General features: G+C 32.4%; 2 protein-coding genes across 3 annotated transcripts in view; one reads left to right on the top strand and one right to left on the bottom strand.

The window, feature by feature from the left end:
* Window positions 1–6,741: 6,741 nt before the first annotated feature.
* LOC115242285 (GPI mannosyltransferase 1) overlaps window positions 6,742–11,181 on the bottom strand; it is a 7,387-nt gene continuing 2,947 nt past the window's right edge. Inside the window, exon 2 of one of the 2 annotated variants that reach the window (XM_029818467.1) lies at window positions 6,742–7,312. In XM_029818467.1, the coding sequence (XP_029674327.1) occupies window positions 6,820–7,312 (493 nt within the window). In that variant the 3' untranslated portion in view covers window positions 6,742–6,819. The remainder of the gene's footprint in view (window positions 7,313–11,181) is intronic. The other variant, XM_029818468.1, reaches the window with a different exon arrangement.
* LOC115242287 (dolichyl-phosphate beta-glucosyltransferase-like) lies at window positions 9,354–11,116 on the top strand. Its single transcript, XM_029818470.1, has 5 exons — window positions 9,354–9,554; window positions 9,707–9,881; window positions 9,960–10,156; window positions 10,294–10,402; window positions 10,568–11,116. Exons 1-5 carry the CDS (start codon window positions 9,492–9,494, stop codon window positions 11,008–11,010), a joined length of 987 nt encoding a protein of 328 aa, XP_029674330.1. The 5' UTR covers window positions 9,354–9,491; the 3' UTR covers window positions 11,011–11,116.

Here is an 11,181-nt window from a genome sequence, read left to right on the forward strand (position 1 = left end):
TTTCTAGGGTAATACGTCCGATTTTTTCCCCCCCGTCTTAATCGCGAGTATTAACGAAAAAGGACCGAGCCGGCCAAAATTCGTAAATGGGAAAGTGACTTTTTAGAGAATGAGCGTTCTCTTTGCGTGCTACCGCGAGCTGCTGCGTAAGCGTGGCACAACACGTGAATACATGAATATAATCTATTTCGAATTCGACTGAACGACACATAGGAGATAATATATACCCCCATATTTTTCTCGATGTTAAGCTTTTTCTCAGAACGTATATGGAACGTACGGATACGTCATTCGACATCGACGACGGGATGATCCCACAGCTGATCGTTTTGAAAGTGCGAATCCCGATTCAGAATGATCACTTTCGCTCAATTATTAGGTCGAACGACGCGTTCATTTCAACGACACTACAGAGATTCTTTCTCCGAAAAAGAAGCTAAATTTCTTCCACGGCCTCTTCTCCATGGCCGCCACTCTTACGGATAGATGAAAGAAAAGCGGGGAATTAAAACAAACGTAGCCATATCTGTGCGAAAAGTCTATGTTACGTATCTTCTGCGTATGTGTATGCGTGTGTGTGCGCGTATGTGTGTTGTCATCATTTTTCAAAAGGAATCAGATTACTAGGACGAGAACGCGTTCGTTTCAACGGTACTATAGAGATTCTTTTTCAGAAAAAAAAAAGTTACATTTCTTCCACAGCCTCTTCTCCATGACCGCCATTGTTACGGATGGAGGAAGGGAAAGCGGGGAATTAAAACAAACGTATTAATGTCCGTGCGATAATTCTATGTTACGTATCTTCCTTACGTGTGTGCGTGTTGTCATCATTTTTCAAAGGAAAGCAGATCTATCAGGTTGGTTACGCATTCAACGCAATTGATTGCATTTTAATACTTTAGGAACGACTCTCGTATACTCGGGAACAAGTAATCGACGTCGATGCATCAGTTGCTCTCGTTTCGCGATAGGAGATAATGGAGAGCATTTTATCCCTCTCCCCCCCCCCCCCCCCTTTCTAGAAAAAATTAATTTTTCGAAATTCAATCATTATATATCTTCATGCTTACAGATATCTTTAGGAATGATTAATTAATAAAATAAATTAATAAAACAACGGATTTACAAACGTATTCTGAAAAACCACGTCATAGAAGCTGTACCAAAAAAACCCGATAAATACGTCCCCAGCGATCGACCAGCATGTAATGTTAAATATGCACAATTTATCTAAACCGACAAATCGTCATATATATATATAGTGTACAAAAAAATTCTTGCACCGTGATCTGATGCCGACGTTCGATTAACACACTCTCAAATCTTATAATTTACATACCGCGAAACATATCCACTACTTATTACTTGTATACTACAACGTTGATATTGCCGATATTTACTATAGAACGATTATTATACAGATATAGAGAATTTTCTCGTAAAAGCAGAAACATACTCGTATAAGATGATATACGGACATTTTTTTTACTCTACTCGACAGTATAAAAACCTTTGTTGGAAACATTATACATACTGTAACGAATGAGCTCCCGAAGTCGATCTCTTTTGGATCAAGTTCGACTACTGACTATCATAAACCTTTTAAGCTGATAATCTTGTTAATCAATTCTTATTAAATCGTAGCGTTGTACTTTCTGAATCTTGAAACATATATTGATAGCAAAATTATCATTCGTTTGAAGACGAAAGCGGTATTTAAAGTAACAACAAAATAAGCAAAGAATTGTCACTTCAAATTTTGTCAAATTTTTTGAATTTTCTTTTAGTTTCAACGAACTTAGAGCCAACCCCGTTCGACCAGATTTTCTCGTCAGAATAATGAAATTGCATGAATAATTTATGAAAAATTATGGGAAATATGAATTACATATCTCGATTCATTACAGATTCAACCGGGGAGAGAAAGCGTTCACGTTGCAACTTTTTATCAATGTGTAAAAAGTCCGCTTTTTATCGGAAGAAAAGTACGAACATATGAAATCGAGATTTTTGTCCGTCGCAACGCCAAAATACTACAATTAAATCGCGAGATTTCAAGTAAATGTTTAAACGCAAAAATAAATTTCGTTTTGAAATGACGTGCGTTCAATTAAAAGTACGTCAGCCGCAACACAAACTCGAACATATGTAACATATCACGTCCATTACTCGTTCGTATCGCGGAGCCTCGATTGCAATTACCGCTATGCATTAAATTAAGATTGAATTCCGAATTCCTCGCATGTACCTGTAGCATTTAAAAAGAGAAGCAAAAGAGGAAAAAGGCAGGCATAAGAGAGACGCCAACAGAGATTACACGCAACGTTCGCACAAGATCTTCCGTTAAAGAAATGAGTAAAGAGAATGAATGAGAGCGAAAGAGAGGATGAGTGAAGAATTTTTGCAATAGCGTGCTTCCGATACGTTAAACGCGAGGATTGAAACCGGTGCATTTTCGATGAGTTTAATTTCCGCGAGATTGACGAATCGACATGAACAAAATTCTACCGGTTCGAGTCCCTGATTAAACGTTGATATCAACAGACTGTGTATGTATATATTGGAAACAATATAATATAGATGAAATAAAAACTGCCATGACAACTGTGTCTAATATCGAACGTTTTATCGGCACTTTAGCGCTTATCGTTATCACAGATACGTTATTGCAAAAATATCCTTAATACGTGAGTGAGTCTGAGAACTTTATTACACAGCGCAAAGTAGTCAATCTATCTCGATATGACAGTGTGCCAATAATTCTTCATCCCAGTATAGATAATGTACATTTCTCTCATTCGTTTTACGATTAAAACCGGGCCTCCGAGAATCCGATCGAGGTCGCGCGTTAAATGCAGGTTTATTCTCTACACACGCATGATACTATCGTAAGAGTGTAAGTACAAAAAAATACTACGACCTATTACTTTCGATTTTCGATGTTTCTTGCACAGTAGAGCCGATAGATATCATCCCATTGTCCCTCAGCTTATACCCGGATTATATCCGTGTTTACGTGACGAAATTTTTATCCAGAAAATTTCTTTCCCTTATTTTACGCACGAGGGTGGGTGGAGGGGGGAGGGGGGAGCGAAGCACGATCTGCAATGACGTAATACGTAAGTGGAAATCCTGTTAAACAGAGATCTTTTCACGATTAAGCTTCTTCAAGCACGCGCGAGTAGATAGCAAATGCTAATATCTTTTATACTTATTGTTAATTAAAAATTTTAATAAACCTTTAAATCCGGAGAGCAATTACGTGCTTAAAGTGTATATGTTGTGATAAATAATGACGTGCAATCCAATTTTTTCTGTGCAAAAATCACAATTTTAACTTCGCAAAAGGAATTATCATTGGGAAAACGTGTGCAATTTTTGATACACCCTATACATACATTTGCGGAGCGCATTTCAATCGTATAAAAAGCCAAAGAGATTTTATTTTACCTTACGTGTATTGTCTGAGTTTATACATCCTGTACATGATCGCATGATTTATGTGCACGTTTATCGAGCGCTTTAATTATTCTTATTATTAATTACTCCACTTCACACGCATATTATACTTTCATATGAGACTGGTGTAACTCAAGATATTAATTTTTCGGTTACCTAAAAATTAGATATCTTTTTTATCTAATGAGTTTTTTTTTTTTATAAAAGTATCATATTTGATGAGTTAGTAATTTCTTCAAAGATTCGATTATCTATTTATTTCCCAAAATATACTATTTACTATTATTGATTCTATTTATTGTTATAAGTATATTTAAAATATATATATTGATTATATATATCATGATTAAATTAAATATACATATTATCCCTTTTTGATACGTATGTATGGCTAAAGCATTAAGTTTTTTTTCAATTGCACCAATCACATTCTGGAGATGTAATATCCATTAAATGCAATTCTTACTAGCAATATATATATTATTTTACAGCTTGAGCAATATATGTATATCCAATTTATTATTATGTGTGATGTACATTTTATATTTTATTGATGATCGCATATATTTGTGCAAGATAATTATAATAATGATTATTATTATTTAAAGTATATTTTATCATTTACGTACTTATCGTTAAGAGTATATAGTGCCGTTTATTTTATGTTCTTCGTAGAAAATAATGTGTGTATATATATATACATCGCCGATGTTATTATATTTTATTAAATATCTGCCATAACATAGCTCCCATAGTCTGACATTTCCCTTCGTTCTTGTAATAGGTTTTTTTTTAAAAAGCATCAATTATAAATGAAAAAGAAACTTTACAGAAGGAAAAAAATTATCGTAATTTATCACTTATTATTAGATATTTCTTTTCACAAAAATGATTGTAATTAAAATGCGTTTTTCGGAGATTCTTGAATAATAACTATTTAAAAAAAAAAAAAAAAAACCGTTTGACATAATACTTTTTCTAGAAAAAATTAATTTTTCGAAATTCAATCATTATATATCTTCATGCTTACAGATATCTTTAGGAATGATTAATTAATAAAATAAATTAATAAAACAACGGATTTACAAACGTATTCTGAAAAACCACGTCATAGAAGCTGTACCAAAAAAACCCGATAAATACGTCCCCAGCGATCGACCAGCATGTAATGTTAAATATGCACAATTTATCTAAACCGACAAATCGTCATATATATATATATATATTTCCCTTATTCAGTGCGCAATTATCGATGCGTCGATATATTGGAAATTATGTCGCTTCCGCGTAACGTTGTATGCATTTCTCATTTTGTACAAGGCCGAGATGAAACGGGATAATCTTTGTGCGACCAACGTTGCAGCGTCGCAAATAAGCAACTAGAAAAGATCCTGAGCCAACCGAGTTTCTTAAAAAAGCACGTTAAATATGCATCGTTACATCCTTTTGTAGGGTCGCAAGCAGAGAAAAAAATTAAATTGCGTATTTAATAGACATCATAAAATTGCATAAAAAATATTGATTATATATTATTTGTCTTTATTCTCGGAAAATATTACGGTTTAATTTAACTTCACAATTACAAATAAATCCCTCGCAAAAGGGTGTATCGATGAAAAAATGCGATATATTTATGTGTTAAATGTTTCGTACCTACGAAGCTTTTGTTCGATCTCTGAAAAAGATACAGCAGGCTGAATTTTCGTCAAGATTATTCTCACTTAAAAACAATTTGCTACAAACTGCACGATTCGCTAATATCGCTTTAATCTTGAGTAGCACGCGAAAATATTTCTTTCAAAACGTTTGACTTTATGCGAGCGGCAAAAGACAAGATGAATTTGCACTTTTCCATGTATGTGCCTCGAAAAACAAGACTTTCGTTGCCATATTTGCCCGATATAGTCTTCTACATCTCTCGCGTATAATCATACGATTCCTTTGTATACTATCGTCGATGATTTTCAGGGAAGGCTTAGCGAGACGAAGAATCGGTTTGTGAATAATGTAAAACGTTTTCTCGAACGTAACTTCCGGGTCTCGCAGGCAAAATGGAAATTATTTATAATTTTACTTGCTTCGAGATCGGTGGCCTGTACTTTCATTCTCTGCGCGATCCGGAACTTTACCTCGATGTTATCCGACTGATCCCCGTACAAATGTTCGCGCACAAGTGTTTGACGAGGATCAGATGTGTGTATCCACACATATTTCAAGAGAGAAAGAGAAAGAGAGAGAACAAATAAAATAGATTACTTCATATAGCACACAGTTGAGCAAACTGTAATGAAAGCAATGAAAGAAAATAATGCTATTTTTATATGTTGCACTTCATCATCATCTCTCCGCCGTAAAAACCCGTAGTTATATAAAAAAGAAAAAAAGATCTATTTCAGTTTTTCGACTCGTGTCCATTGGGCCATTTCGTGTCACCAAAAATTTCGCCGAAAAAGAGCACATTTCCGTGAAATAATCAAGAGTGATTGATGCGACACCAATACATAAATCAAACGTAGTGATATTCAGAAATAAATAACACGTTTTACTTAAATTAGAAAATATATGTTAGATAATGTAAAGAAGGAAATTGATACACACTTCTCAAGCCTTTCTCAAGCTTTGTTTTATCTATATTCATCAAATGATCTGAGCGGATAATTATATGTGGACAGAGACTACAGTGAAATTTAAACGCAATTATTTGTATATCATTACTCGTGCAATTTGACAAGAAATGACCCAATAATATTATCGTCATAATATTTAGCCGCTTAGAACAATCGAATCGATGAAAAAAATATCTCGGAAGATGATCCAAGAGATGCTCTTGCTCACAGTTAATCTAGATTACTATAGTAAGATTTACAATTATTGTATTATTACTAATATATCTACATTCCTTTTCAGAATCTACCACTATTACTTTATGAAGCTATCTGTAAATAAGTATTTTGTATTCCTGCAAAAGAATAAAATTAAGAATCATTATAACTCGTCTGATATTTTTAACGCCGATATAAGTACCGCGTAGACTAATGAAAGTGATACTTTATAAATAATCAGACTTGTAGATATAATATGTGCTTTTTTATTAAAACTTAAATAAATTCAAGTTTTTTGAACAATCTATCATTTTTTATACCTAAATATTGTTTTCAATTCTGTTTAATTCTGAAATAAACTATGTATTCGGTATTGATTCATTAAGAGAATGTGGTATAAGAAATGGAGGTTTGTCAGGATATTCCACAAGAGAAGAGTAATAATAAAATAGTTTTTTTTTCAAATTAATTTTTTTATTTCTTGCAAGTATATAAAGATTAATATCTCAGATACGAGATAAATGCTACATATTTATAATTAGCCATTATAATGACGGATAATATCAACTAAAATGTTTACATTAACAGCAAAAAATAAGAGACCAGATATCCAAAGAAAATTGAACGAATTAAAACTTTGGAATTCTAGCATGTAAGCAGTTAACAACCAAACAGCCTGACTTAAAATCCAAGAACATATTAGGTATGCGCTTCTACAAAGACTCATTTTGATATTTGGCAAGCAGAGAGGTAACAAAGATAAAAACCAGAAGAAATATTGAGAAGTTATCACCGGATTATATATTACCGCGATTATCGCTTGGATGAACATAGCGAATGGTAACTTGGATTTTTCCGAATAATAATATGAGGACATCAACAATAGTAATAATTGTGGCAAAAACGTAACAATCTTCTGAATTATATTCTGAGGTTGATTAGCGGATAAATAAAGCATGTAAAAATATACGGAAAAATTGTGTCTTACGTCTTTACGCATTAAATGATACAGAAAACTTTCGTACAAAAATTTGAAGTCGTACAAATAATAGCCCGTGATTGTCAATGTAACAATTGAAAATGCGCAACTCAACATAAGTATCCATTGATTTTTGTTTGGCAGAAAACGATTATTTTTACATAAGGACAAGAACATGGGTAAACTAAACATCAATGGATATAATCTAAAATGCACGGATATCCCATGAAATAACCCGGCCAGTACAATTTTATCTCGCTGTAATAAATCTAATGTGATTATAACTAAAAAAACAGCCAACGAATCTGCGTTACCTCTCGTCGAGATCACCAATGTTAACGGATTGTAGAGCCACAAGAGCGCACAGAGATGTTTTAGAGTCTCATTACATTTCTGTCGAGTGAGGATGTTTTTAATCAAGATTGCTATCAATATATCTATTACGGAAAATAAAATCTTTCCAAAATCTTTGTGTAATATAATGTTTGGTGTCAAGAACCAAGCCAGAAACGGCGAATAACGATAAGTATGACGCTCGAACGGTGATCGTTGTTCTATTACATGCCTAGCGGCATCAGTAAATACCTTATAATCCACATCTGTGTACGGTACGGCGAAGTATTTGTCGTGAAAATTGGCATATAGTATCAAGATTAATCGTATAACGAACGCCAGTAGACAGTGTGACGTAAATGACGAGTTATTTATTTCATTGCGTATAATATTCATTCTCGTACAGCTAAAAGGTACGGCATTAAATCAAACTTGCAGATATTCATCGATTGAGCTTCAAGCTTGTTTATAATCTTCTATAACTGCCCGCGGCGGCTTTAACAAGACATTTCTTCAATTCGTTAAATTCCGCGTCGCAAGCGTTCTTTTCTAAGTTGGATTTCGCTAACACGCAAGATGCGTACCTTGACGCCGATTCTTGGCATCGAATCATCAGAGCTGGATATTGTCTCAATCTCTCCCTTGCTTTTTTTACTGACTCCATTCTTACACAAAAACAAATTTGTACAAATTTAAATTTTACGAGTAATTTTCATTTCTTGTACTGGTGGTTCGGCAATAAAAATATCATAAAGAGGTTTGCTGAAGAGTATACACATAGAAATTGTTACACTCGTCAAAATAAAAATATTTGGATGACGATACGCAAAACCTCTCTTTCCTAATGTTTGTCTTCTTATTTCGTTAGACATTGTCTATTTTAAAACTTTTCGCTAAAACAAAATTTAAAAATTAATTATTAACATATATTCTACAATTATTAAAATATAATTATATTTAATTTTTTCTCTCTAATTAAATAAATAAGCTGTACGTTTGATTAAAATATATATTGAACTTACATAATCAACAGTATTATGTTCATATCGTTTAGAAGTATCTATGCCATCACAAACAGCAGAGATAGATGAATGTTTCAGGCAACACTTTCTTATTTCTTCGATTATTTCTTGACAACGAGAAGGCTGATAGACGTTGTCTAAAATCAGAAAAATATATGTTCCTATAATAAATTTTGTAGTAAAATCCAAAGATGTATGTTTATTACATTATTATTTGAATTAAATAAATATTAACATAAACTATAATTTCTTATTTCATCTAACTTTCAGCATCTTTTTTTCCAAGAGAGAAATAAGGTTAGGAATATATAATATTTTTTTATATATACTCTCTCTTTAATAGATTAAATTGTACAAGCCTTTCAAGCACTTTTGCAGTTTGCATGCAAGTTGTTTGCAGGGATCGATAGTCGTCATACAGAACAATATAATTCTTCAAGTTCTTTTTAAAGAGCATGTAACATAATGCAATCTTATATAAGTTTCTCTCTCTCTCTCTTTCTTTCTATTGCGTTACTAAGCATGCGCGAGATTTGTTCCTTTATCTCCCAACACTGATTGTAAAAAGTACAACTAATAGCATTTTCGAATGAACAGGTTAATCAAAACCCGATCAATTAATCACTATATTTTACTATGAATTCAAGTCTTTCATTGATAGAGACGATGCGATGACGTCATTAATCGCTTTCAGAGGGATTAAACCTGCTACATTCGAAAACGCTATAAAACGAACAGACTCACATTTAGATGACGTATGACGTATGAACATATGCTACATGCTACCGGAACGAAAGGAAAATAGATATGCACGTTATTTTCGATATATTTTTTTATCTGTTACTCCGTAATTCTTAAATATTCTCCGGTATCAGAATGTTATCACTAGGCTGTCTGCTCTGTTACGGAATATCACTGGCTATATTTATTATAATTTTGGTATGTATTGAAATTATCTGTCTTATGTTTACACTTTTTTTTCAAACAATATGTTATTTTGCATATAATTTAAGAAGTAATTATATAATATTTTATAAAAATCATGAATACAGTGTTGTTTTTATAAAATATAATATAAATGTTTATTTTAGTTTTGTGTAACAATATATATAACAAGTGAACAGTATCCCAAAATTTGGAGGGATGAAAATGAAAAGTTCTTTTTCAACTATCAAACAGAGATGAGGGAAGCATTCCCTTCGTTACATGATCCTTGGAGTGTACATCTCAGTGTCATTATACCTGCTTACAATGAAGAGCAGAGATGTAAGATTTATTGCACATATATGTTATTTATATCTTACTTATATATTATATACATATAATTTTATTTGTATTTAATAGTGCCAGCAATGTTGGATGAATGTTTGGAATATTTAGAAAAACGTGCAGAATCTGAATTTACTTATGAAGTGATAGTAGTCAGTGATGGCAGCACAGACAAAACTGTGAATGTTGCACAGAATTATGCATCAAAATATAATACTCTGAGAGTGTTAAATCTTGTTAAAAATAGAGGGAAAGGTGGTGCTGTAAGACTGGTTAGTAAATTTGATAAACGAAATTAAATCTTAAATATAAAATATATATATTAAACTATTGACATTAAGCCTTTTGATCTAGTTAATACCTAATTTTATATTTTGATAAAATTTCAGAGTTTTTTATTTGATTTAAGGGTATGCTAAGTGCAAGAGGCAGCGCATTGTTATTTGCAGATGCAGATGGTGCTACCGAGTTCAGTGATCTAAAAAAATTAGATGAGAGTTTAATAAAGGTTTTAGGATGTAAGTTACAGCCAATATTTAAAAAAAGTTATGATTCTGCTATTATTATATTGTCTACAGATTATATATTTACATTTAAAAGTAATAATTCTATTACTCTTCTTATATACTTACAAATCTTAGAGAGAGAGAGAGAGATTATTAGTTGTAATAAATTTGTTTTAGTCGATTATACAAGCAAACCTGAAAAAACAGCATTATCGGACGCGATAATATGTGGATCAAGAGCGCATTTAGAAAAAGAAGAAACCGCAAAGCGATCTTACTTCCGATTATTCCTTATGCACGGATTCCATTTTTTAGTCTGGCTGTTGTGCGTAAAAGACATTAGAGATACGCAGTGCGGATTTAAACTTCTAACGAGAAAATCAGCGAGGACGATATTTGAAGCGTTACATGTCGAACGCTGGGCTTTTGACGTAGAAATGCTTTATATCGCACAGACTCTTAATATTCCTATAACTGAAATAGCAGTAAATTGGATCGAAATTGAAGGTTCCAAAATAATACCGTTTTGGAGTTGGTTGCAAATGGGCAGAGATTTACTTTTTATCTGGCTTAGATACAATATCGGCGCATGGAAGATAAATAAGCCCAAAACAAACTAATATTAAATATTACATAAAAAGTTTGTGGAGGAATCCTTATTTCCATTGATCTTTCCTAATCTTTTTTGTAAAAATGTTTTTATATAATAAAATATATTATTATAGTATATGGAATATTATATATAATGTTTCTATATAATATGTGTACTATAATATGACAACAGATATATA

This window comes from Formica exsecta, unplaced genomic scaffold, assembly GCF_003651465.1.
Source record: "Formica exsecta isolate Colony F162 unplaced genomic scaffold, ASM365146v1 scaffold59, whole genome shotgun sequence".
Taxonomy (NCBI): Eukaryota; Metazoa; Arthropoda; class Insecta; order Hymenoptera; family Formicidae; genus Formica; species Formica exsecta.

Bases quoted from the DNA above. Each gene is read 5' to 3' on its own strand.
- LOC115242287 (XM_029818470.1), top strand. From the start codon at position 9,492: ATGTTATCACTAGGCTGTCTGCTCTGTTACGGAATATCACTGGCTATA. The intron at 9,555-9,706 runs GTATGTATTGAA...TGTTTATTTTAG, and splicing joins CTATATTTATTATAATTTTG to TTTTGTGTAACAATATATAT. The intron at 10,157-10,293 runs GTTAGTAAATTT...ATTTGATTTAAG, and splicing joins AAGGTGGTGCTGTAAGACTG to GGTATGCTAAGTGCAAGAGG.